General features: G+C 58.9%; 1 protein-coding gene across 1 annotated transcript in view; it reads right to left on the bottom strand.

Annotated features, from left to right (window-relative positions):
* Fam78b (family with sequence similarity 78 member B) overlaps positions 1-15,456 on the bottom strand; it is a 58,869-nt gene extending 43,413 nt beyond the window's left edge. Inside the window, exon 1 of the mRNA XM_026409520.2 lies at positions 14,756-15,456. Coding sequence (XP_026265305.1) covers positions 14,756-15,018 — 263 coding nt within the window. The 5' untranslated portion in view covers positions 15,019-15,456. The remainder of the gene's footprint in view (positions 1-14,755) is intronic.
* Between the last annotated feature and the right edge of the window lie 11,398 nt (positions 15,457-26,854).

Raw genomic sequence — 26,854 nt, 5'->3', positions numbered from 1 at the left:
AAGATAGCCAGCCCGCGGAGTGTGGGTGCACTTCACCTGGCAGCGCCGGGTTCTCCTCCTCCCCTGGAGTCAGTGCCCGGGCTCAGCTTGCCAGTTGGTGACAATGACCTGTGACCTGTCTCAGTTGGCCTGCTCCTTGGATCCCCATGACACTCACAGTCCAAGGAAACGGGTCCCTCAAATTCTGAGCTCATGACCTGATCCCAGGGCTTGGAGTTCTGGGTCCAGTTCTGTCCTGGCTGGAGTTCAGGAGAACCGGGAGAGAATTCAGTCAGAAAGACCCTCACCTCGGTGGTCAGGACCCAGGGATGGACACAGGGAAGGGAAACCAGGAGGCTGTGTGTGGTGAGTATGGCCGGAGGTCCTCGGGGCGGCGGAGGGCAACTGCTGCCCCGTCCTGCCGTGTGCTGTTTCAGAGGTAAAAAGCAGGTGCGGGGCGGGGAGCAGCAGCTCCTGGGTGGGGGTCAGGGTGCCGGAAGCGCGTGGAACCCGCTCAAGGCTGCAGTGGTGTGGGCCAGGCCTCTGGGCACAGAGTGCAGAGGATGACCAGGAGGGAACCCCACGGACGCCTCGGGGAGCAGCGGGCAGGGCTCTGCCAGGAGAAGGCTGCGTGAAAGGCTGGGGGTCCGTCAGGCTCCCCTGCTCAGAGGGAAGCCCCCTGAGGACTCGGCAGCCGGCAGGTCCCGACAGGGCTCCCGCAAACCACATTTTCTTCACAGTATGAAAAACTTCCTAGCACGGTCCCTGGCACACACCAGAGATCCAGTGAACCTCTCCCACGAGATGGTTGCTCATGGATTTTAGAGAAGCCCAACAACATGGTGCCCGCAGTGCAGTTTTAGGCACTTTGTGAATGTTGACTCTTATAACCTCTAACAACTGCTGGAAGTGGGAAAATGGTCCCCTTCTTGCAGGTGGAGCGGCAGAGGTGGGGAGGTGGCTCTGCTGCAGTCACGCAGCCTCCAGGCAGCAGGCGCAGGACTGGACACGGCACTGAGGTTCCTGAGTCCATGCATTGACAGTGTCGTCTCCCATCAGGGTGGCCCTGAATCCATGGCTGTGGTGGCGCTGGGACCTCACGCTCTTCTTCTCCACTGCAGCACCACCTCCGTGGAGCTGACCCTCACCTTTATCAACCCACGGTTCTGCAGCTCCAGGTCCACCCTCGGGACTCCTCAGAGGAATGCAAAGCGCTGTGGGGCCGGAGACCGGGGATGATGGTGGTCAGAGGCACAGAGGTGGCCTCTTTGACCTGACGTTGACCCTGGCATGAAGTTCTGGTTCTGGCACCGCAAGCCTGGGCAAGTCATGTGATGTTTCAAGAGCCTGTTTCTTTTGCATGAGATGGATGCAACCCGGGTGTGAATGGGCTCCAAGAGAGTCACAGCTTGTGTCAACACCTAGCCCCTCAGGCCCATGTCCTAGGTCACCTAGTAGGTGACGCAGCAGTGATGGACATATGCATCAGGAAGGACTCAGGAGGGTCAGGTGGGTGGGTGGGACGCAGCTCAGATTTCTAATTAAATGGATGTGAGGACGAGACCCCTTCTGTCACTCTGAACCCAGGTGACACTGGGACTCAGGTCCCTCCTCCACTGAGACTGTCATGAGGCTGGGAAATGCCACTCCTGGTCACTGTCATTCTGTCACAGAGGAGGTTTCTCAGAAAAAATGCAGCATAAACTTAAATTTGCTGAATTAAATGTTATTCAAAAGCAAGACATTTAAAATAAACTCCGTCCTTGGAGTACCTTGGCTTTTCGGATGACCCTGGGCGATCCCCTCACCCTGGCCACGCTGTTGGATGGGGCTCCAAGGTCTTTCCGGCCTCTGAAGCCCCCTCACTTTCTCTTTTCCATCTGGCAGCCACTTCCCAGTGTGTGACCTGCTGAGTCCGCCAGCTTTCCAGCCTGGCCTTCCTAGCTGATCTGTGCGGGGAGGGGGTCAGAGGCCACCACCTGAAAGCACCCTGCAATTCTGACTCCAGCCAGGCCTTCCAGCAGGTTCTAGGCCTATCTGACCCAGCCACCTGGTGAGCTCCGTGCCCCGCACAGGGACGTCAGTGCCAGGTGAGAGGCCTGTGTGCCACTGGGGGCCCCTGGGGGCACCTTCCCAGGGGCAGATGCTCTACCTGTGGCCCTGCCCTCTGCTGGTCTGTTGCGGAGCCATCTGGAGGAGAAGGGAATGGATACACTACTGACCACCGGAAGTCAGAACCAGAGGCCAGTGCACCAGGAGCCTGGGGCCAAGGCCAGGGACAGGTGCAGGGAGACTCCAGGCCAGGGACTGTGACTCGTGCTGCTGCAGGGAGACACTGAGGACCCTGTGCTGCAGGGACCCAAGGGGTCTGCACCCTCCTCTCTGGAAAACCTCTGGCTCTCCAGGCAGATTAGCAATGTGCCCAGGAGGCTGACAGAGGCCAGTCATTCAGCAGCGTCCCTTGAAACCCTGGGGGGCCAGGTGTGCCCAGGGCAGAGTGTGCTGCTTGCACTCCCGTGGGCTTGGCCTCATCCAGATCCTCCCGGTGCCCTGGCTCCCAAGAGCTCAGTGCTCAGAAACATCAGCTTTTCACCCCAGAGCATTGCCCTGACAGACTGTCTCTGAAAGGCTCACCCAAACCAGAAGCAGAGGCCCCCGAAAGCTTCCTTCTGTCTAAATGGAAGAACAGAAGAATCTAATAAGCAGATCACAGCAAACTAAATGCCCTGGACAAACCCTCACTGCACACTTCTTCCTGAATCCCTGGTTGAGTCTGGCGGTCAAAATGAAGAGGAAACTGCAGGGCTGGGGATGTGGCTTAGGCGGTAGCGCGCTCGCCTGGCATGCGTGTGGCCCGGGTTCGATCCTCAGCACCACATACCAACAAAGATGTTGTGTCCGCCGAGAACTAAAAAATAAATATTAAAAAAAAAAATTCTCTCAAAAAAAAAAAATGAAGAGGAAACTGCAAACTCAAGAGGTAAGCGGGCTCCGCCTCAAGACCTTTCAGGCAAAGACGGAAAAGAGCCACAAGCGTCACGAACGCCCGGCCCAGACGGGCAGCTCTCCTGGAGCCCCAGGAGACACAGATCCTGGAGAAGCACACAGAAGCAGACAGGAAGCCTGTGCCGAGTGGCGTGGCCCAGACTGAGGTCCATCTTCACCAGCGAGCTGGGGCCAGGAAGAGCAGCCCCGCGCCAACCCCGTCAGCTGGCCTCCGAGAAAGGGCAACCCAGGAGGCTGGAGAGGGTGCTGCCCAGGGGACCCTGTGATGGGGGCGTCCCGCTGCCAGAGACGGTGGGAGCAGCTGCCAGCTCTGCTGGGACTTGCCATCTCACACCAGCCCACAGGGCAGGACTAGAGGTAAAGGGCAGGCCAGCCTTGACGGGCGGGGGCTAGGCCTGCGTGCTTCGGCCCTGTGCAGCCTGCTCACCTCTTAGGGTCTCTCTCCTGGACCCTGGAGGCCTAGGCTGCTGAGGGCAGAAACCTCCTTCTTCAAGCTCACTCCGACCTGCTCTGTGCTGCAGACTTGGGGGGCACGAGCCAGCCCCCGAGGTTTGTGGAAGGCACCCCTCTCCTGCCCCCTCCTGGACTCCAGGTCACCAGCTCAGGGGAAGTCTTCCCCTCCTCTGGACAGAGTCCCTTGCTCACCAGTTCTCCCAGGCGTCAGGAACCAGAGTTCAGTTGCCATTTTAAGTCACAAGTAATTTTCTTCAACCATCCCCCAGGAGGGGGTGTTCTTTAGAACAGAGGGGCTCCTGGACTCCCAGGAGGGTGGTGATTCTGCCCCAGGGGAAGGGCCCTGCCACTCCTCCAGGTCCCTGGGACCTCAGGCTCAGAGGGGGTGGTGCACCCAGACAGGGGGCCGGGAGAGCTGGGGTAAGGTGCCTGGCTAAGGCCAGCGGCTTGAAGGGTGACGGGCCCAAGGAAGGCAGAGGGTCAGAAACCGGACAAGGGGACGCTGGGATGGACAAATGTAGGAGACTGGGACTGAGGCAGGCAGGAGCCTGCGAAACACACTAGCCACTCAGGCAGCAGGCCACCAGACTGGGGTCAGGAGGCCCGGAAGTCACAGGAGGTTGGCTCAGGAAGGGGGCCCAAGCTGGCCAGGAGACCGAGGAGGCCCCTCTCCCAAGGAGGCCTCGAGGGCAGGGGCCAGGGGTTAGGTCCAGTGCAAGTTTCAAGGGAAGGGAAGGCGAGGGTGGGCTGAGTCTCGGATGGGTGGACACCAGACAGGCCCTGGACTTCCAGGTCCTCCTCGGGAGAGGCGGCCCGGAGTGTACAATCGCAGCTCTGGAGTGGCCAGCCAGGAGAGGTGACAGGCCACTGGAGGAGCACGCTCGTCCCGGCAGCCCCTCCTCTACACCTGCCCCAGGCCAACAAGGGCAGGGAACCTGTGTGCTGCCCGGCAGCTCTCCACAGTCTCCTTCAGGGTGAGCAGCACAGCTGGCCCAGGTCCGAGGCGAGACGCTTGGTTAACAGCAAAGGACGGGCGGGCAGGAGGAGGGCGGGCAGGAGGAGGGCGGGCAGGAGGAGGGCGGGCAGGAGGAGGGCGGGCAGGAGGAGGGCGGGAGAGCCAGCGGGAAGGCTGGAAGAGGGGACTGCACACCCAACTGGAGCCAGGGCAGAGCCAGGGTCCCAGGCGGGGACACCCTCTCAGACCTGTCCCATCTGTTCTGCTCCTGGGGGCTCCCAGCTGAGCCCTGCTGGCAGGGGAGGGCCCTGGCCCTCACCATCTGTCATCTTTGACACCACCTGGCCGTTTCCCCTGGGGCTGCCTGTCCGTGGGCAGGGAGCAGAGGCCCAGGCCTGCCTTCGCACCTGGACCCAAGCAGGGCACGTGGCTCTGGGCTGCCCGGTGGAACCTCGTTTCTCCTTTTGCCCTCCTCCAGTGGCTGCCAAGCCCCCACTTCCCGCCGTCTGTGTTGGGGTCTTGGGGAGACCCTCCCCCTTCCAGCTTGCTCATAGCTGCGTCTGGACGCTGGGAATAGCCTGGTCTCTGTTCCTGGCAACTGCGCAGACGTCCCTTGGGCTGATCCGGGTCCCTCTGTGTGCTGCCAAGGGACGGGCTCGTCCTGCACACGGACGCCTTACCCCAGCTCTCCGGGCCCCTGTCTGGGTGCGCCACGCCCTCTGAGTCTGAGGTCCAAGGGACCCGGAGGAGTGGCAGGGCCCTTCCCTGGGGGCAGAATCGCCCACCCTCCTGGGAGTCCGGGAGCCACTCTGTTCCACCCTTGGGTCGGTGGCCATCTCTGCCTGGAGGCTACCCTCGGCAAGTGAGGGAGAGCAGCGGTGGCCCTGTGGCTCGGTACTTGCCTGGCCTGTGTGAGGTCCTGGTTCCATCCCAGGACCTTAAAAACACGGGGGGAAGGAGGCGGGAGGGAGGGAAGGAGGGAGGGGGAGAAGTGAGTTCCATCAAGTCAGCGGGGACAGGGTGAACAGGCAGAGGGGGTGGGCACTGACCACAGCTTTGCAGACAGGGTGAGGGTGTGGGGCCAAAGGTGACCAGCACTAGCATGGCATCGGATGGGAGGGGTCTGTGCCCTGACTGCCCCACTTCCATTCTTAGGCTGTCCCTCTGGGCCTCAGCCTGCCCCCTTCTGTGAAGTGGGCAGCTGGACCAGATGGTCTCCGGCACCGCCCACCTAACACCCCAGGAGACGCAGAGGCCTCTGTTGACCCAGCACCTGCGATTCCTAGGGGTGTTCTACTCCTGCTGTGACAGGGAGCTGGCCTCAGTCACAGCCTGCGGCAGCTGGAAGGGCAGAGTACTGACTGGTGCTGAGATGTCCCTGGGTCTGATCCCACCACCCGAGTCATTAGTGTCAGCTCCCGACGGGCCTGGTGAGCGGGGTGGTGAGGAGGCAGGCCACCTCCAACGGATTCAGCCTTGGCTCTCCAGTCTCCTCAGCAGAGGAAGCCAGCTCCGGCAGCTCCAGGGCACCCGAGCCAGCCCGGCACTGCACCTCGTTGCCCGACCTCCACGTGCACAGCACACGCCAGCCACTGAATGCCTTCGATCTGGTTTCTAAATGGGGCTCTGCCACTAACTGGCTGGTGATGCTGGGCTGGTGACCCGCCGCCTTTAGTCCTCGGACACAGGAACAGTGCCTACGTCGTAGATGGTACACAGGGAGCACCTGACAAGAGGTACGTGCTCACGCCTGGTCCTTCCCGATGCTGCAGAGACTGCTGACTGGCCCCTCGGCCAGGCCTCTGACAGCCCGAGTGCCTTGCCAGACCCAGGCCCACCGGGCCTAGGAGCCTGCTGGGAAAGGCCAGGCCCCAGGAGCAAGGGCCAGCAGACCTGACAGACAGGACTGACACAGGACGCCTGCTGACGGACCATCGATGGCACGTGGCCATCTTGGTTTTAATCTGACAGCCTGACAATTTCTCTTTGCATTTGTGAAACACATTTAGATGCACCTCTCCTTTCTCTGGTCTTCAGAGGCCACGGTGCACAGCTCTGAGGATGCTTCCTTCTGCCCCAACTGCCCCCTGGGGGCTGTGTTCATGCACTTGGCAGGGCACTGGGGCAGGAGCCAGAGGCTGGGCAACCAGCAGGATGACCCTGAGTATGTGGCCTGTGGGCCTCAGCCTGCTTAGCTAAGAAGGGGAACAACTGTGACCCTAAGCATGTCTCATGTACTGAGGTTAGTTACATGAGGTCCTCTTACAGGGAGAGGAAATTGAGAAAGGGACTTGGGAAGAACAACCTATATGAAAAACAGTTCTGGATACAAATGATTTCTGTGTTGGTCTCATCCATCTCCCGGGCGGGGAGCTCCACAGTTTCCTGAGCGTGACAGTACGGTGCCCTTGTCCCAGTATGGCCCTGTCGGAGGCACAGCCCTGGGCACAGCGTACCGCCTTACCAGAGCCTGACCAAGACTGTCCCTAAGGGAGGACTCGGATGGGGCAGGCCCTCCCCTGAGGCACCATGCCCGAGGGTTGGGCGCGGCCCATCCTGGGTGCAGCCCTGGGCAGAGCAGAGGGCGGCTTTGGGTGGGGTACGGTCTCTCCTACCCTCCTCAGTATGAGTGAGCGACAGCCCTGGCTCCAGAGGGGCGAGCGAGCCTCTCTTCTTCCTCTAGCTCCAGGTGGGGACGCAGGGGTCGGGCTGGCTTATCGGGACCCTCCCCAGTGTGTGAATGCCTCTCTGCCCAGGGAAGCCAGGGCCAGAGCCACAACCTCCCAGAGTCACCCTCCAACCACCGACCCGCTCTGTGATAAGAAACTGCCTGAACACCCACGCTGCCGCTGGAGAGCCCTGCACACCTGTGACCTCACTCGATGGGACGCAGGACAGGTCTTATTGTCCTGCAGAGAGGACACAGACTGGCAAGGGCTGGCGCTGAGCCCAGGGCTTCTGCCTCTGGCCCCTGTGCTGGGGAGCTGAAACCCAACCAGCCGGAGCAGGGTCCACCCAGCCACGGTGGTGGCTGAGGGTCCTTGATAAAAGGAGTAGTATGAGGGTTCTGGGCACTGAACAGGGCCAAGGAGCTGGAGAGGGAGCCCGTACCTCCCACCACCAGCAGGGGGCGCTCTCCCTCCTGTTCCTCCTCCTCATCTGCTCAGAGTCTGAGCTGCACAGAACTCCAAACCCAGCACCAGAGCGCTCTGGACTCCACCAGAGCCCGTGACTGCCCTTCAGGGCTGGTGGTGGCCACAGGAGGGTCCAGAGGTGTAGACATGGGACTGAAACCCAGAGCCAGACCAGGCAGCCTGGAGCACCTGAGCAGAGACCCCAGGCCAGGAGCTGCTGTTCCTGCTCCAGCCCTCCCACGAAGACGCAGCTCTGCCTGCTGGCCTGCCACTCTCGGGAGGAAGAGGTGCACATCCATGATCTCAGCTCCACTCCAAAGAAGCAAGGAAATAGACAAATCAGAGAAAAACAGCAAGGCCAAGTCGTTATTTTTACTTTGCAGAGCAAGGTCAGGGAGCCTCCTTCTGCCCACGCCCATTAGAAACAGAGTATCCAGGGGATGGGGCTTGCCTCCTGCCTGGCCTGCTGGCTCGGGTCAGGCACGGACCTTCCCTGGACCTCACGAGTAGGTCCCTCACGTGTAGAGGGAGCCCAGCCCAGGAGGCCCGCAGGCCACCTGTTCTCCCCTCTGCCTTCTCCCAGAGTCCCAGGCATTCCCTAGTGAGGACGACTCTCCAAGAGGGGCACGGGCACACGCCTCTACTGGCGTCCACGACAACCCCAGGGCCACCCTGAAACACCCCCTGAGTCTGGGCTAATGAGAACGGGAGGCAGTTTGCCCCTGGCTGCCTCCGAGGGACGATGCCCACTGCGGGCACCCCGGTGCTGGTGCGCAGGCTCCCGACCCCACCCGGGGCCCTCGGCACGGCCTGCACTCTGTCTCCGCGGTGTCCACAGGAGCTCTGTGCTGGCTCGTTCACTGTTCCTTCTCTTCCTGAAGAGTCCACATCACCGGCTTCTAAACTGCAGCCCTGGTTGGCTGGTGCCAGTGCCACAGCAGTCATGGCCTTGCTGACAACCTGACTGTCCTCGGAGGACCTCAGAGCAGGGAAGGAGGCTGCTGAGGAGGGAGCCCTGACCACCACGTGGGCCTCTGGGCAGCCAAGGCCCTCCCTCAGGAACACTGAGCTTGGGAGCTGGGGCCTGTCTCCAGCAGCTGTTCAAACTGAAAACCCCAAATTGGAAATGCTCCAAAATCTGGTGCTGTCTGAGCTCCAGCCTTCACAAGTGACACTGCCCGATCTTACGTGAGGGGTCCAGGCAAAATGCAGGCTCACTGAAAAGACTCTACAGCCACGCCAGCCATGAATGTGAGACGTCGTGAGTTTCACCAGCAGACGTGGGTCCCATCCCCAAGAGACCTCGCTATATGCATGCAAATATTCCAAAACCCAAAAAAGTCCCAAGACTGAAACACTTCTGTTCCCAAGGATTTTGGATAATGGACACGCAACACGACACGAAGCTTTCTAGTGCTGACAGGAATGAAGGGACCTGTCCCTGTCACAGGCCAACCTGGCCCCAGTGCAGACAGGCAGGACACAGGGTCAGAAGCCAGGGTGTATAATCCCAGCTCAGCTGCAGAACAGGTATTGGCCTCAGGCAGGCGGTGTGACCTCTCTGAGCCTCTGTAAGAAGGGAGGATAATGGTACCTGGCTCCCAGGACGGTTGGGTCAGACGAGATCAAAACACACAAAGGGGAGGACGGGACCTTGCGCCCCACACGGAGCCTGCATTTCCCTGATCAACTGCCAGCCTTCGTCCTTCACCGGGAGGCTGATGCGCTGCAGATCTGGCTCCAAGACAGCATCTGCCCCACTGTCCTGCAGGCACCAATGCCCTCTATCCCTCGAGGCTCATCTCCTGTTCCGATGTCCCCGGCTCACCCCAGCCTGGGCAGCTGCAGACTGGCCCCTGAGCCCCACGGGCCGAGGTGCTTCTTCCTTCTCCCTTTCCCTGACCATCTGTCTCCTCGCGCCCCTGCAGTCCCTCCACCTCTGGAGTGGGCTTCACCTCCAGCAGGCTTAAGGCTGCGCTGATAAGACCAGTTAATCCTCTGCTTTCCTCTTTCGCAGAGATGGAGATTAGAGGCAAAGGGTTAGGCCACCCCCCTTCAAGGGCACTCAGGACGTGCACTGGGGAGCGGGATCCTGCTTCCCCCTGAGGCTCTAGACAGGGCCCCAGGGTTCCTGGTGAGCAGCAGCACTGGTCCTTCCAGACGGAGAGCCTCCTGGTGGAATGTAACAGGAAGGGGGCCTGGGCCTTGGTCAAGTGGCCAGAGGCTCACCAGGCTCCCTGGGTGGATGGGCTGATCTCGTCCTCAGGAGAGGAGTGCCCAAAGGGGGCATGTCTACCACAGCAAGGCCCCTCCTTCTGCCCATGCAAGAAGGTGGGTGCTGGCCCAGCTGGGAGGTGACCAGGGAAGGCCTTAAAGCTGGGCCCTGAAGCCGGTGCCCAAGTCCCCGGGCTCATGGAGTCAGGATGCAGGAGGCACGGGGCTAACAAGGTTTCTACATCACGTTTCCTTGACCAGACACCACATGCTGCGTGCTAGCAGGCAGGTGACGGGAGGGTGAGGCTTCTGTGTTTGCTGAACAGCTCTCCTGGAGTACAGCACACTGCAGGGAGATGGCGAGTGGCAGGCGCACGGCCCGGGCTGCGGCGCAGGCCAACCAGGGTGACGCAGAGGACCCAGACACAACAGCCTGCTGCACGGAGCTGACCGTATGGGTCCTGAGCCACTGTGGGGGTCAACCGTTCAAGACTGCAGCTCACAGGAAGAGCCAAGGCCCAAGAGACAGGACTTGTGGGAGAGGACACCAACCCCTCGGTCATCATAATGGCTCATTTATTTACTTGTGTCACATGTGTATTGAATATCTGCTTCGGTGACCCCAGTCCAAAGAAGAAAGTGGATACAATATTTGATCTCATTGGTGCTTATATTGTAGTGGCAAGTCAGAAGCTGAATACACCGTTATGTTCTCACTGGCTGTAACAAGTCAAGGAACAGTGTGTCATGAAAGGCAAGAACAGAGGACCCTGCTGAAACTGCAACCAGGAACCGCCTGCGGAGGGGTGGCTGGGGCAAGAACCGGCTGGAACAGGGCAGCAGGAAGAGCACTAGGGGCAGAGAGCGGCCCGTGGGAAAGTTCTGAGCAGACAAGTGGGTGGCTTTGAAAAGCTGGAGAAGGCTGACATAGATGGGGAGCCGAGCCTCGGTGGGGAAGAGACTTCTGAGTTCTACCTTCGTTGCGATAGAAGGTCTCTAGAAAGTTTAGACAGGCCTTCACGTAGGATTGCCTGCTCGGTGGGAAACAGACCGCAGGGGGCAAGAATGGGGGGGCAAGTTCAGTTAGGAAGCTCCTGCAGGAATAGGTGGGGAGGGGGACGCGGCCTGTGACGGTGATGGGGCAGGTGGTGGCCTGATCCTCGCTGTGTCCCCAGATAGGGTCAGTAGGGTTGGCTGATGGACTGGATATGTGGGGAAGCACTTGGGGTGACGCAGATTTGAGCCCGAGACACTCAGGAAGTAGGGGTGACATTTACTGGGAGAGGAGGGATGCCAGACGTGTGACTTCGTGTGGGAGCACAGTGGAGAGTTCAGGTGGGGACACTGGAGCCTGAGAAGTCTCCGACAGCCACAGACATGCACACCTGGACAGGGTGTGCATCCTGTCTTACCACTGGGGTGGGTGGGACCGCCAGGCAGAGTCCAGGTGTGATAAACCGTGTCCTGAGGAAAGACCCAGAGAACAGTGGGAAAATGGAGTGGAACTAAAGATGGGGTGACTGGAGACAGAGGAAGCTGCTGAGCACCTGGGATGGTGGTGGAAAGGAGCACCTCCCAAAGTGGCTCTGGCTTTGGGACCGTGGAATCACAAACAGCAGAACAGTGTCAGGCTGGAGAGGACCGGCCTGGAAGGCAGCGGACAGGCAGCAGTGGTGGAGTCAGACCCTCACCCACGGGCTCTGCAGGAAGAGCAGACACAGGAGCTGGCTCCCGAAGGCGGAGTGAGCCATGACGTCCTCAAGTCTTGCCCAGGCCATAGGTCTTCAAACTGCAGCCCGTGGAGAGTCCCTTCCTGCCCGAGAAACACGTGGAAGGCCCTCGGCTTCATCCCCTGACAGAGAGCCCCACTCCTTGTTCACTCCTCACTCAGGAAACCCCTCATGGCAGTGTTTGGCAGTGTTCTTCCACACACGGGACTGGCAGCTAGCAGACCACAGCAACCCTCGTGCAGCATGAGCTTCTGTTAATATGAGTCTCTGTGGGAAAGCTCCTGGTACCCGAGGGGCTGGGAGAAGGCAGGGAGCCTCCTGGCACCCTCTGTGTGCTCAACATCTGGCCGCCACCTTCTCTTCCAGGCCCTCCCTGCAGACCCTACCTACCTGGCACACTCCACCTGCCTGCCTCCCCCCCCAGCCTCTCGTCATGGGGCGGGGGAGTGAGGCTTCTGTGGCTTCCCTCGGCCTTATGGTGCCTGTGTCCCAGAAGCACCTGGTAAGTGTGTGTCCACTGATGGCACCTGTCCTGCCTGGGGGTGCCAACTTGTGTGGGTCTGCTTAAGGACTCACTGATGGACTCCAGCAGGCCCAGGTAGGAGGAGAGCAGGTGCCTGGGGCATCTACCAGCCTGTCTTCTGCACAGTCATTCAAGAAAGTGCCAAGTCACTTGAGTTCAGGTTCCAATTAAGCCACGGTGCCCACCAACTATTCCAAAGGCTCTTTTACCAGCCTCCCTCTTGTTGGAAATTTAGACGGTAAGAGCTCCTGTCTTCCACTAACCTTGTCAACAGAGGTTGCTTGCCATTTTAAGCTGTGGGTAGCCTCTGGCAAAATCCTTTTTAAAATATTAAAAAGGCAGGTTTCTCACCCAAACCTTTCACCACGTCATGCTTCAGGGTCAGAACAGTACAAGGAGTGAAAATGTGGCCTGCAGTGTCCCCCCCGCCCAAGGCACTGGCTACAGTGAACATCATAACTAACACATCACCACAACTCTCATGCAATATGAGTTTCTATTAAAAAGTTTCCATTGGCCAAGTTTTCAGGGCATAAACATTTTGTGGAAATTGGTTCAATAAAGTCTGGGCTCCTCAGTGGCCTTAAACACCCTCAATAACTGCAGCCATGAAGAGACAGGAGGGCTCCGGGCACAGATCTAAAACACAGTTTAGTATTCTTGGGGCCTATTTTTGTTCCCCTGCACAAACAACATGAAAATCAGGAATCTTAAAATATCAAAAGTTGCAGTTAAAAATCCAAAACTCTCTTCCCAAACCCCAAATGCAAGAATTCAGTGATGAAAGGTCAGAGAACATGCTGTCTCTGATTTACACCCGTGAAAACTGGTTCCAGTGTGAACTCACCCTCCTCTAGATTCAAGAGGAAGAATACATGGCCCATTTTCTGGAGAGTTACTTATTTATATATTTACTTTAACTTATAAGAGATGTGAGGCCACAGACAGCCCCACTGTGCAGTCTTGGGAAAAGTGTGGCTGCTTCTGCTCAGTCTCTCCTGGCCTCCTCCTGCTCCAGGCTGGGGGGGGGGCGGGGGGTATGGTTACTATCCCCTGGCAAGATCACCTCACTGCCATCGGGGTGAGGCCCGGGGATGAGACAGGCCTTTGCCCTGTTCATGGCTTTCTCTGACTTGGCTGGAAAGAATGAATTCCATAAAAAACAAAGGCAGTTTTAAGACACATGTGTTAAGATGTAATTATTCTTTTGAGGGTGTGTCTTTTTAAATGGCATGATTCACCCAAAATAACATGTCCCCCATTTCTCACATCTAACTGTCTTCCAGAAAGACAGGAACACAGTGTGCAGAGGCATTTTGGAAACTGGGATTCACATTTCTTCACCAGGAATGAGCTTTCTCCAGCACTGAGCTTTTATGCTTAAAGAGAAAAGTGCAAACTCTGGGAGGAATAAAGGAGACAAAACGATCTGTCAAAATTCCTTTTAGCGCCTCTGACGAGTGTTAACTTACATGCTCTCAGAGTGCAATGAAAAGCCTGCGAACTGCTGCTAAAAAGATGCCTTGACCTTTTAAAATGAGAACTCCCCCACCCCATATCCATATTAAATAGGTAAACCCTGGAGCTGTAGAGTTTTAGGTTAAGAAATGAAATGAGGTTGAATTTCCAGAAAAAGGGATCCCCTACAGGCCACCGGCTAATTAGGGTGCTCTAGACCTACATTGTACAGTAGGTAGAATACAGGCCCCGGGCCCTTTAGCCACTGTAGTCACCAACTGCTCAGGGTACACACCTGCAAAGGAGGCGGGAGTTATGAAAATTCAGTAATTAAAAATGTCCTGGCCGAGACAGCCTGAAGCCTGCAGTTCCAGGGCCGGCTGTCGGCCCCTGGCGGCCAAGGAACCCACGGCGGAGATCCTGGGTCTCCATCGCAGCCGCCAAACCCCGCGCGCACCCACCCGCGTGGTTGAAAGAAGTTGGAGAGCTTGCAGCTTGACAACCGGACTCAGCGGTGGGCATCGGGGAATTCCTTCCAGCACAGCAATTCGGAAAGTTTTCAAAAGTAAAGACCCCAGACAGAAAAGAGACTCATCCTTTCTTTATCATAAAAAACACCCAGCGCCGCGCCAGCCGGCTGCTGGCACAAGGCCGCCAGCCCTGTTGGGGACCCGCCCGGCACCTCCCAGCTCCTCACGCCCCAGAACTCGTCGCAGGGCCAGAGAGGCGGCAGGCTCAGCTGGGGTTGCGCTGACAGAGGATAATGCCTCGGCGATCCCCGGCCTAGGGCACAGGGCTCGAATTCAAGAGCTACCAACTCCCGTTCCGACGCCCTGGACCTTCTCCTCCAAGCCGGCTCGGGTTTCTCCAAAGGACGCGCGGCACAGCCCTCGCGCCCCCCGCGCTCCATTCCATTCCTCTCTACGTTTCTCCCCCAGACTCTTCCCGAGGAGCCCCGCAAACACCGACGACGCCCCGAAACTTCCATGGCACTCTCCAGCTATCCCACACCTCTGCGCCTCGAACCCTCCTGGTCGCTTTCTTTCCGCCCCGCACGGTTCTCCCTGCGTTTCTGAGGAGTCAGAAGCAAGCCACGAAAAAAATGCCTTCGCGAGAAGCCTCCTTACCCCCGCCCAGTCACCGAGACAAAAGCGCAGGGAGGAGGGAGGTGGGTGGGGAGGCGGGATGAAGGTTCAGAAAGAGGATGGGGACAGCGGTAAGAAGGAACTGGGGAGGGGGTCGCGGTGGAGGGCAGAGACAGGGGCCAGCACCCCGCTCCGGCGCCGCGCGGCGGGTCGCTTACATGCCCAGGTCGCTGTAGGTGTTGAAGAACTCCATCTGGTTGCACGCCTGGATCCAGCCCACCACCCAGGTCTCGTGGCGGGGGATGGGGGGCATGACCACGCGGGCCGAGGCTTTGAAGTAGGGGGTCTTGTATCGCAGGACGATGGGCGAGGTCTCCTCGATGCGCGTGGGGCACTGGTCGATGGTGGCGCACACATCGTACACCACGATGTTCTCGCGCCGGATCCGCGCCTTGCAGGTGATGCTTTGGATACAGCCCATCCTGCCGCCCGGCGCCGGCGCGGCTCGGCGTGGGGCAGTGTGGGGGCCCGCGCGGGCAGCCGGGGGCGCCCGTCACGCCGGCATGGCGACGCGCCGCTCGATCCAGGTCCGCTCAGCTCGCGCCTTGGGGCGAGGTGCGGCCGCCGGGCATCCTCGGGGAAGCCCCCTCCTCTAGCCGGCTGCCCGGACGCCCGCCCACGCCCGCCCCCTCGCTCCAGTAGGGCGCGCGGAGCGTGCGCTCCTAGGAGGCGGCGGGCGCCCTCGCCGGCTTCGGCGCCCAGGCGGAGGGCAGGGAGGGGAGCGGCGCTGCGCGGAGTGGCGCCCACCCGGGGCCGGAGCCCCCCGCCCCTCGCCGGAGAGGAGGTGGCGGCGGCGGCATGGAGCCGGGGGAGGGCGGCGGCGGCAGCGCCCGGTCTGTCTGCCTCCGCGGCGGCAGCAGCAGCAGCCGCCGCCGCCGCCGCCGCTGCTGCTGCATGAACCTCTGCACCGCGCTGCCCCCCGCGTGCAGCGCACCCAGCGGCGGCGAGCGGGCGGCCCGAGCGGCAGGCGGAGGCAGCGGCGGCGGCGGCGGCGGAGATCGCGCTCCCGCCGGCCCCGCCCCGCGGCCGGGCCTCCGACTCTCCAAGCCGGGCGTCGCGGCCTGGGGGCGCCAGGGGCCGGGGCCGGGTGGAGGGCCCGCGGCTGGGGCCGCCCGGGACGAGCTGCGCGGAAGACACTGGCTTTGCGCCATGCGTTTTGTCCCTCGCCGGCTGCCGTCCGGGTGGGGGGCGGGGGTGTTTAAAGGGCCGCGAGCCCAGCGGCCGCGCGCGGGGCGGGGCGCGGCGCGGCGCAGGTGGCGGGCGCTGTCCAGGGTCGGCGGGCGCAGGGGCCGGCGGGCAGCGGGGTCGCGAGCCGGGGGAAGTGCGGCCCGGGCCGGGGGCGCTCCTCGGCCGGCCCCGCCGCTCGGGAGCTCCTCCTCCCGCCCGAGCGCGCGCGCGGGGAACCGGGTCCCAGCACCGCGGCCCGGAGCGCCGGGTCCGGGTGGGCGCGAGCCCGGCTCTGCCTCCGCGGTGGCCCGCCGCGCCCGAACCTCGGCCTCTCCAAACGGTCCCCAGCAGGACCGCAGCTCGCCCGGCCCGGGAGCCCCGGGAGCCCGTGCCCCGCGCGGCCAGCCGGGTGGGGACGCTCGCGGCCTCCTTGGGGTGGCCGCCTCGGCCTCTGCCGAGGACAGGGGAAACTCAGAGCGTTTGGGAACCAGGCAGGATCCAGTAGTAACCTATTAATTATACGAATGTCCCCGCCCCCGCACACACAGACGCCCCTGTTGGGCATTGGACCTGGGGCCTGGTGCATGCCATGGCCGACCACAGACCTATGTCCCCAACCCTGACATTCTGGGCACCATTGGTAGCAGCCCATATACCCCACAGAAAGCCTGGGCTCTTAGGGTTCCCTTTTAGTCTTGCTTCTCCAGAGTGCTGCAGAGTGACTGGCACAGGTGGCCACCCCACAGTTGTCTGTGAACGTGAATGAAGCGTCTGGCTGCCGCTGACCCGTGGGAACTGCCACCACAGACCATGGATGTTGTGTGTCGTTGGGCTACTGCCATGTGCCTCTTATTGCTAACGTGCCATCAGGAAGAAAATTTAGCAGACACTTTTACTGGGCATCTTCTCACACTGAGGTTTCAAACCCAATAGCTTCTTTTTATGTATTTCTTCCATGAGCATTGAACATTGCTGGACCTAATGCCCAAGTGTGAAATACACTAACAGGCTGCAGGAGGCTGCTAGACTTAGTCTTTAGGACAGATGTGACCAGTAATTTAAAAATTGGTTGTGATCTAAAACCACTCTTCATCCTTATTTTAACTTTTCTGTTACCTCGGTTCACTTTATAGTTAACAGAAAAGCAGTTTCCCTCTTTGATGGCTTGACTCTCAGTTTATCTCACCTCCATCGTAAGTCCTTTTATCATCCACACTGGCTTGCTGCCTGGCAGGAGCCACGCACCGTGCTGGGTACCAGGAATTCAAAGCTGGACAAGAGCACACGGAAAGCTGGAGAAGACAGACTTGTTAACAAATTGTTAAGTCAACTGTGACACATGCTTAATAGGGACATCTGTCCAGTGCCACGGAAGACCAGACAAGAGAGTCTGAGATTTACATATGCCTCTCCTGAAGCAGTGACAGCTGAAAGGGATCTGAAGAGCTGATGGAGGCTTGCCAAGAGGACAAGGATGAAAGGGTAGGGTTGGATGAGCTGCTGGGAACACAACACACATAGGTGTGAAAGGTGGCGTGTTCAGTGGAGAAAACAGCTCACAGTCCAGGTGCGTCTCCATGTGGTGTGTGGACCAACACAGCAGAACCATCGTCCAAGAACCAGCTGTTGATAGGACCAGAGATGGACATTCTGCAAAAGCTGTTGAAAGCAAGAGTTGGCTTTTGAGAAGAATTAGTCTGTATCATTGTGGAGGATAGGAAAGCAGGGTCTCAGGCATGATTTGGCTCTGTGCTGGGTAGCACTGTGGGGCTGCAGGGGTCTGGCTGCCTTGGAGAGTCATTTAGGAGGTAGATTTGATTTACTTGCTGATTAGATGCTGGAGGAAGGTATGAATCAACTCTGTTTCCAAAAGACTTGGTAATTAAGTATATGTGGGCAGAAGGAGACAAACAGCCGCAAGTTGGGTTTGTGGACGAATGGTGTTAAGTTTGAGGTGCTTGGGGGTCATTTTGGGAAGGGGTCATGAGTTTTAGTGGTTGTTAGGTTCTAGGAAATAGACCAAAAGAAAAGAAATTAGGTCATATTTCCAATTAAGTTACTTGTCCATTGCAGTATTGTGGATAAATATCTCCTTTGTCTTCTCTCGGCTTCTGCTAAGTCTCTTAAATGAAAAGAGAACAATAGCTTTCCCCAGATTATAGGGAAATCATGTAAGGGAGAACATTCCTTATTTTTTAAACTTTAGACCTTATTATATCCAGTAGAGTGTCACTAAAATGAATTCATTATCCACAGACTTGCCCCCTTGACTTTCTTGAAGGGTCCATTCATGACCTTAGTGAGTCTTCAAAATCATAAGTGTCACCACGACAGATGATTTCCAATATCTAATGCAGTAATATGTAACTGGAAAGTCTAAGGAGTTCTCTCAGGTTCTTCATGGCTCTATAAATACGGGGCCAAGATAATTTCTAAAGATATTCAAATTTTCCCATTGAAATAGACTCCTGATTTCATTGTCTTATATCCCACCTCATCAATTCCATCTTTCCCTGACTGTAAGCCCACGACGACAACCTGACGAGAGTTGCCGTGTAGGTGCTGGAAGAGCTGAACCATGCTGGACACAATGCCGGTTTGGGGTAGGGTCCACGCACGAGCGGTGTTCCTGGCAGGTGCTCCCTGGCCTCAAAGCAGCCCGTCCAAGTCTGTGTCTCAGCAGATTGCCGCATGGCAGGTACCTTTCAAGTGCCTCTCTGGAGACTGTCATCATTCTTGAACGTTCAGTTCTTGGTGCCACCGCAGCGCTGCACGTTCGTAGCCCAGAGGAAGTCCTCAGAAATGCAAGAGCTGCGTGAGCTTCCCGCGTGGCTCTTCCCTCCCCGCTTTCTCCCCTTCCTCCCTTCCTACAGTCCTGGGGTTCACATCCGGGGCCTCCAGGTGCTAGGCAGGTGCTCCCCTCTGAGCTGTGTCCCCAGCCCTCTGGGTTTTTCTGCCTCTGGGGGCCCCTTTCTCATGCTGCTGCAGCTGCTCACACCTGTCTACCCCACTGGGCGGTTCCCTCTGTGGGGGTTCTGCTATTGTGTCCAGGTGCCCATCTGGAGCCTGGCCCCAAGAGCTGCTCAACAGATGAAACATGCTAAAGGTCCTTCCCCACACCTCCTGTGGGCCTCCAGGCGGTCCCGATGGCTGCGGGCATCTGCTTCCTCCTGGTTCTTTCTGCACGGTGCCTCTTTGCCCTCCCACTCTTCTCTGCGTGCCTCCCTGAGGTCAGGTGGCGCCCTTTGTCTCTGAGCACTATGCCCTTTCTCAAGGATCATCCGTTCTAGGACGGGATGTTGACGGCAGTGGATCCTCATGAACAGCTTCCTGACGTTCCTTCTAGAGGGCCGCACAAATGCCCTTTGTCCATCACTGTGCCTGCTCTTGGGCCGGGTAGAGCCCCTCAGTGCCAAGCAAGGCTCTCGAGCACTCTCCAGGGTGCTGGCCTGCTGCCACCTCCACAATGCACTCCCTCAGCTGCAGATGACCCTGCCCTCTGTCCTTTAGGAAGCCATCTCTGACTTTATTTTTCCTATTGATTGACTCATTACTCAATTTTTCAAGAGTGCTTTTTAGAAACTCGGGTCATAGGGGCCCATTTTCTGGTTGACCTTGGCAAGGATTTTCAGAAGTCACAGAACAGACCACCAAAAGTTGAGGGATGGCCCCTGATGCCGTTCAAATAAAGACGGATTTTGATCTAATTTAGACGGCCTGGCGGCAGGCAAGAGGCTAAGTGAGACGTTCCAGGACTGCAAAGTGAAAGAGGAATCCTGTTTGAGAGTTGTGCAGACCACCACCCTGGGCAGAGCAGCCAGTTTCTCTCCAGGACAGTCGGAGAGCTCAGCATGGAGAGGGCAAGGCAAGAGTCTCCGGCTGCTCTGCCAGAGCCACTTGGCCCCAGCTGTGGGAGCTGCTTCAAGCAGCCCACGTTACAGTCTTGGATTATATCAGGCTGTGGAAACTAGAGAAAAGGGTGCCAGTTCCTCAGCTGTCCCATGAAGTTCCCCTTCCTGTCTCAGCCCCGGGTGGTGGCAGCTGATGCCCTTTCTTCCGTTATCCCCGGAGTCCTACATCTGGCTCTTCTCTGGGCTCCCAGGCTGCTTGCTTTCCCTGTTTCCCAGGGTGGCATCTCCTAAGGTGTCCCCGGTCCAGCCGGAAATCCCTCGGGCAACTTAGCTGTGCTATTGGTTCTGACTGGTTTTTCCTAGTTGTTCTGCGAGTCCCATCAGCCCCGCAGCCCTGGCAGCGCGAGTGTGGCCTCCCCATCGGCTCTCTGGACGTCTCCATCCGGCTGTACTGCCATCCCGCCTCTCAGGGGCTGACGACCCCCTCCACCAGCCTCCGTCTCCTCCCACACCCTTGTTTCTGGCTCACCCGGGGTCTGAGCCACTCTGGCTCCTGCGTCTGCTTTGTGGCCACTCTCCTCTGACCCATCACGTCAGGGATCTTGATGACGCTTCTTCTGGCTGGAGAAACTCTCGTGTTTCCCCTTTGCCCTCAATCCCGCCACCCATCCCTCAGGTTGGCATTCAGTGGGGCCCGGTGGGAGCCGGCCAACCCGCCTCTCCCGTTCTTTCCCTCTGCTTCCCAGCCACGGAGGCTGCGGCCAGAGCAGAGGGCCCATTTCCCCGAGAGGCCTCTTCTCGGTTTTGGTGAAGCCCTGTCCTCTGATGGTGCGCTCCATGACAGTCACAAGTACCAGTGGTGTGCGGCTCATTCACTCCTTACCCACTTCTTGGAAATCCAAGAACCTAGAGCAACAGCCCCATGGACGAGGACACCATGAGGTAATCACACGAGAAGAGCTGAGTCTGGGGGAGCTGCGGCGACCTGGGTCTTAGGCAGCAGGTGTTCCGGTGACCATGGCCTGTGGGGACTGGCTGGGGGATGTTTTGACTGATTGTCATTCTAGAAGTCACAGCTTACTGTTCTCCGTTTCTCCCTCCCTCCCTCCTTCCTGGGCCCTCTGAGCCTTTTCTCGGTGCCGCCTGGTGAGTGCCCAGGGTGTCCAAAGCACGTAGGCAGCAGGTGCTGCCCTGCTCTCCACAGCTCCTGCCCTTTCAGGACACAGTTGGTCTGTGTGTCTCTCCTGTGCAGATGTGACCATTGTCACATTTTTTGCAGTCTGTGCACAGACCTGGCACTTTTTATATACTCCAGTGACGATGAGTGAGAGGTGGCCTGGAGAGGCGTGAGGACCGGGTGCGAATGATGGCCACACAGCTCCCTGGGGTCTCGTGGTGATGCCGACTCTGCCCGGGTCCCTCTGCGATGCGGCCTGAGAGTGGACACTTCCCTGGGCTCTGAGGGCCAGCGGCCTTGGCGTTGGAGTTGGAGGCCGAGAGTGGACACTTCCCTGAGCTCTGAGGGCCAGTGGCCTTGGCGTTGGAGTTGGAGGCCAAGAGTGGACACTTCCCTGGGCTCTGAGGACCAGCGGCCTTGGCGTTGGAGTTGGAGGCCAAGAGTGGACACTTCCCTGGGCTCTGAGGACCAGCGGCCTTGGCGTTGGAGTTGGAGGCCAAGAGTGGACACTTCCCTGGGCTCTGAGGACCAGCGGCCTTGGCGTTGGAGTTGGAGGCCGAGAGTGGACACTTCCCTGGGCTCTGAGGACCAGCGGCCTTGGCGTTGGAGTTGGAGGCCGAGAGTGGACACTTCCCTGAGCTCTGAGGGCCAGCGGCCTTGGCGTTGGAGTTGGAGGCCAAGAGTGGACACTTCCCTGGGCTCTGAGGACCAGCGGCCTTGGCGTTGGAGTTGGAGGCCGAGAGTGGACACTTCCCTGGGCTCTGAGGACCAGCGGCCTTGGCGTTGGAGTTGGAGGCCGAGAGTGGACACTTCCCTGAGCTCTGAGGGCCAGCGGCCTTGGCGTTGGAGTTGGAGGCCGAGAGTGGACACTTCCCTGGGCTCTGAGGACCAGCGGCCTTGGCGTTGGAGTTGGGGGCCGAGAGTGGACACCTCCCTGGGCTCTGAGGACCAGCGGCCTTGGCGTTGGAGTTGGAGGCCGAGAGTGGACACTTCCCTGAGCTCTGAGGACCAGCGGCCTTGGCGTTGGAGTTGGAGGCCGAGAGTGGACACTTCCCTGAGCTCTGAGGACCAGCGGCCTTGGCGTTGGAGTTGGGGGCCGAGAGTGGACACTTCCCTGAGCTCTGAGGACCAGCGGCCTTGGCGTTGGAGATGAAGGCCGAGAGTGGACACTTCCCTGAGCTCTGAGGACCAGCGGCCTTGGCGTTGGAGTTGGGGGCCGAGAGTGGACACTTCCCTGGGCTCTGAGGACCAGCGGCCTTGGCGTTGGAGTTGGGGACGCACAAGGGAGGATGTTGTCCAGGGAGCAGCAGGAAGTGTGGTGAGGCCAAGCGTGCACCTGGTGCAGGGAGGAGAGAGGCCCACAGGGAGCCGGGTCCCCAGCCTCCAGACCCAAGGTCACACCAGGTGGGGGCAGTGAAAATGGAAAGCACTGGAACGGACATACCTGGGTCCCGCTGGATTGCACAAGTACCAGGTCTACACCCTGCTGTCCCTAGCCTCATTTTCTTCCTGAGGCTGCTGTTGCATTGACTCAGTGGTAACCCGGTGCCGCACCTGGCCCATGGTCCCTCGGCGAGTGCTGATCAACAGTGGCCGTAACTCGGTGGCCCCGTGAAGTCTGGGCAGATGGAGACAGCACAGTTCCTCCTGTAGGAATTTCCAGAGTGGTTGGATCAGCAAGTGGACGGGCCTGGCTGATGCTCCTCATTTTCTGTCTCCCTTCATGCCTGGAGGGATAAACCTGAGGTCATGGCACAGCTTGACCACCTTCTGGCCGCACCCTGGGGTTTCCCTGCCTGACCCAGGGGATCTTGGACAAGGTGTTTATCACCATGCCCCTCGTGGTCAGGCGGTGGGATTGGCTGTAGGATGTGTCCAGCTCCCTGCCCGAGCGGCAGTGTGGTGCTCAGGAGTCTGGAGGGCCTCTCGTCCGCGGGGCTGCTGCTGACCGGCCGTGATGCACACGGGGGCACAGCCACCCCTCTCCTCGCGAGTAGAGCTCTGATCTCCAAATGGTCTCCACTGGAGCAGAGGAAGAACATAATGGAATTTTAATTCTTCCATCATTTTGGAGGTTTCCTGTTAAAAACGTGTACTTTATGTATGTTTTGTTAGCGGCTGTGTTAGAACCGATAAACACGTAAGCCAGCCTAACGGGTCGCCACCGATCTGGACAGTGGCGGGCCCTTCCGGATGGTTCTCTCTCAGTCCCTCTTTTACTTATGTAAAAGATCCTGTTGTTTGCTGGCCCTTCTGAAGGCATTCGCTCTCCCCGTCAGCCCTTCCCTCGTGTGCCGGGCAGCTGCTGCCGTCAGGCCTGGAAGGAAGGGCTGGGGAAGGAGGACACAGGGCGCTGCCCTTGGCCTGACCTCGGCTCCCCGGGACGCAGTGAACTGTGACCTGGCACCTCCCTGGCCTGCCGCCTGATCTCCTTCCTGCGGCTCATGTTTAGCCAACTGAGGTCCTTTGCAGCCCAAACAGCTTGCACCCCGGCTGCTGGTGGTCTTCCCATCCTATGAGAGTGGCAGCTCCCTGAGGGTGGAGGCCTTTCCTGGGATCTGGCCCTCAGGGACATCAAGTTTCAGTCACCAGGGGCTGCCCGGAGGCCGACTCTGAGCCTCAGTGGAGCCGGGGTGCCCCAACTGTGGGATGAACCTGACCTTGGGCGGGTGCCCCAGACCCAGGGCTCACTTTAGCCCCTGGTGCTGAGCCCAGAGTCTCGGCTCCTTCCTAGGACCACTCCAAGCTCCCAGTCCCACCTCTGCAGTGGCTCTCTCCGATGCTCCCGAGCCTTCTAGCTGTTTCCCTCTCCCCTGCCTACAAACTATTTTTTAAAACAATGATTCAATAACGATCCTTAAAAATTTCCACTTTTTCTGGAAAACGGTGGTGACCCCCCACACACACCCTGCTCTTGGGACCCCTTTACCAGCCTCGCCACAACCGTGACTGTGACAGGCTCCTGGGGATCTGGCTCCTGGCTGCCTCGCCGGCACCACGCTGCTCCATCCCCTCGTTTCGAGCCACAGAACGAGCCCAGCTCACCCACCCCAGGCCCCCGCGCCAGGCCCTGCTTCTGATGGGGTCGCCCTTCCTGCCTCTCCCTGCCCGGACCTGTCCCAGAGCAGCTCAGCCTTCCAAGTCCAGCCCGAGTGCGGCCCGACGGCTCTCGATCCCCAGCCCCGCTGGGTGCTGCTGGGTTCTCTCCCTGCACCTCTTCCTGGGCACCTGTCAGATGAGGAGGCCATGTCCTCTGCCCCCGTTGGATCAGGATCTGTCTTCCCGTCTGGGTCACAGGCTCCATGAGGACAGGGTCTCTGTTGGTCATTTTCATCGCCTTTAAGGCCATGCCTGGCACAGAGTGGTTGTTCAAAAAATATTTATTGCATCAACGAATGAGCTTGAGTCCTTGTCTGGTGACGCTCACGGCGTCCCTGTCCTTCTAGAGAGACTGCCTTATCTCACCTTGACCCCTCCACCCCATGGCTGGGCGGGAGGTTCCTGAGCTCTGCCCTGGAGCCTGGCCCCTGCTCACTCAGCCTTGGTGAGCTCCGCCTGCCTTCTCTGGCCCCCGCTGGACACGTCCGCCCTCCCTCACAGGGGCTGGGTGCTGAGACCAGTCTTCCTGTTCCTGGGATCTGTGTGGGCACCTGGGACACGGGAGATACCAGGCACATCTCTGCCAGCTCCTGCTTTGAGATCTCAGGTGCGTTCCAGGTCCCTCTCCAGGACTGCCCCCCCCAGGTCCTTGGGGACAGGTGTCTGCAGACCCACAGGTGAAATGGGGCTCCGAGAGGGGCTTCAGGGGGTGGCGTCTGGGAAGCGCTGCTGAGTGCTGTGCGTTCTCAGGAAGCCCAACGCGGCCTTGGTCCAGGCTGGTGAACACACCACGGCAGGGCTCTGTGAGCATGTTTATCATTGCTGTCAACGATGGGTCATGGGTAGACAGCCCGTCTGAACCACGCGTAAGAGAGGAAATGAGCAGCACAGGAGTGGGGGAAGGAGACAGCCAAGGGTCCCTCTAGGTGGAGTGTGTGGTAACTGGAGTGGAAACTCATTCTACCTGTATCGCTCAGTAAGTGTCACACACCACAGGCAAGATGACACTGGTGGTCACACTTCCTAGGCCATTGCCTCCGACTCCCACGGCCCTGCGCCCACACGAGTCGAGCACCAAGCAGCCCCACATCCGATTCCTTCCCCAGGTCCCTGGGCTGGGTGGAGAGCACCAGGCTGTCTCCCTAGAGTGTTCGAAGCACATTGATCCCATCTTAAAGTAGGCCCCAGCCTGACCCCTGTTCATACTGGGTTCAGATGGCAGGTCTGTGCCACTCTTTTGGCTAGGAACTTGTGTCTCTGAGCTCTGTGCCTCTGCTTGGCTCCTCTGGGAATTCTCTGAGCCTCAGTCTCCCTGTTCATATGGCGATTTACGTCTCGAAGCTGTCCTCAGACCCCCTGCTTTCCCTCTTGGGAGCTCCGGTGTGGCTGGAAGGGTACGAGATGAGCGTTAGTGGCGAGCAGCTGAGAGCTGTAGGAAGCTGCTGCGTGGTTCTCCTGGACATGAGTGTGGCTTTGGAGAAGGGAGAGACGCAGTGAAGAGAGACGGAGTTAAGAGTGGAGGTGGACGCAGCTGTCCACCGCTGTGACAAGCGCCTGAGGTCACCAGCTCACAGAGGTGAAAGGTTAGCCTGTGGCAGAGCAGCTCACTGGGGCAGGACCCCGGGGTCCAGTAGAGCCCTCCCCTCATCGTGGCAGGGGTGAGGCAGGAGATCAGGGTCCCAGTCCCCTCTGGGGAGTGCCTGCAGTGACCAAGGCCACCCCCTGGGCCCGCCTCTTAAAGACCCTCCCACTTCCCAGTTATGCCCAGCGGTGGGCCTTGGGGGACCCTCAATGCAAGTTCCACAGCGCAAATCCAGCTCTTCACAGGCTGGATTTGCTGAAGCTGAGTAGTGATGTCCCCGTACAAGGACGATCGGACCTTCAGATGGGGGGTCTGCGCCAGTCTTCCATGTCAGAGGACTGCTCCTGTGTGTCCGCAGACGGCACACCGCCACGTTCACACAGGAAGGCCATGTGTGTGTGTGTGAAAGAGAGAGAGTGTGTGTGTGAGTGTGTGTGTATGAGAGTGTGTGTGTGTGAGTGTGTGTGTGTGTGTGAAAGAGAGAGAGTGTGTGTGAGTGTGTGTGTGAGTGTGTGTGTGAGTGTATGTGTGTGTGAAAGAGTGTGTGTGTGTGTGAAAGAGAGAGAGTGTGTGTGAGTGTGTGTGTGAGTGTGTGTGAGTGTGTGTGTGAGTGTGTGTGAGTGTGTGTGTGTGAAGAGTGGCCATCTTCCACGTCTGGGCCATTCTAGGGCAGAGGCACAGGAATGACGATGACAGAGTGGAGCTGATACACACAGGCGGGAAGCTCCCCTCTGCTAGTGAGGACAGCCTCCAGAGCAAGAGTGAGTGGACGTAAGTCCTCAAGAGGGACGGACATCTTGGGGGGGAGGGGTTTCTGAGGGCACGGCATGGGCATTTGAACAGTCCAGCTCTGAGTACACCTGGGTCACACGTGAGCTGGGCAAGGAGCCCAGCAGCAGACCAGACACCCTCGTGGGCCACCGTGGTCAGAGCGGGTCACTGTGTTGGCGACTTGGGGAAGCGCCCAGCCCTGACTGCCCCTGTGTCACCGTGAGATGGAGGATGCGGGAGAAGCTGGAGCCACTGCCAGATACTGTCTTTACCATTCAAGGGCTCGATGTCCCCTCTGCTTGTCCCCAGACTTTGTGACTCTGTGTCCACCTTGGAAAAGTGATTGTTCCTGGAGATCAAGGGCCATCTGCTGGGCAGCGTCTTCCTGAACATGCCGTGGTGACAGCTAAAATAAATGCAGATCTGAGCAATTTGGCAGAGGCCTAAGGAGATTGTGCAATTCCCTGCTCAAAAAGGAAGAAATTAAAATATGACATCAAACACATGGAAAAATGAATGATCAATGGGAAGCCACTCACTCCTTTCCAGATGACAGAGCTGGGACCCAATCGGGGACTCGGGCAGCTCTCACAGTGAAGGGTGGTGGCCC

The sequence above is a fragment of the Urocitellus parryii genome, chromosome 9 (assembly GCF_045843805.1).
Source record: "Urocitellus parryii isolate mUroPar1 chromosome 9, mUroPar1.hap1, whole genome shotgun sequence".
Taxonomy (NCBI): Eukaryota; Metazoa; Chordata; class Mammalia; order Rodentia; family Sciuridae; genus Urocitellus; species Urocitellus parryii.
The sequence above is the reverse complement of the archived record's forward strand: the minus strand, read 5'-3'. Positions and strand labels throughout refer to the sequence as shown.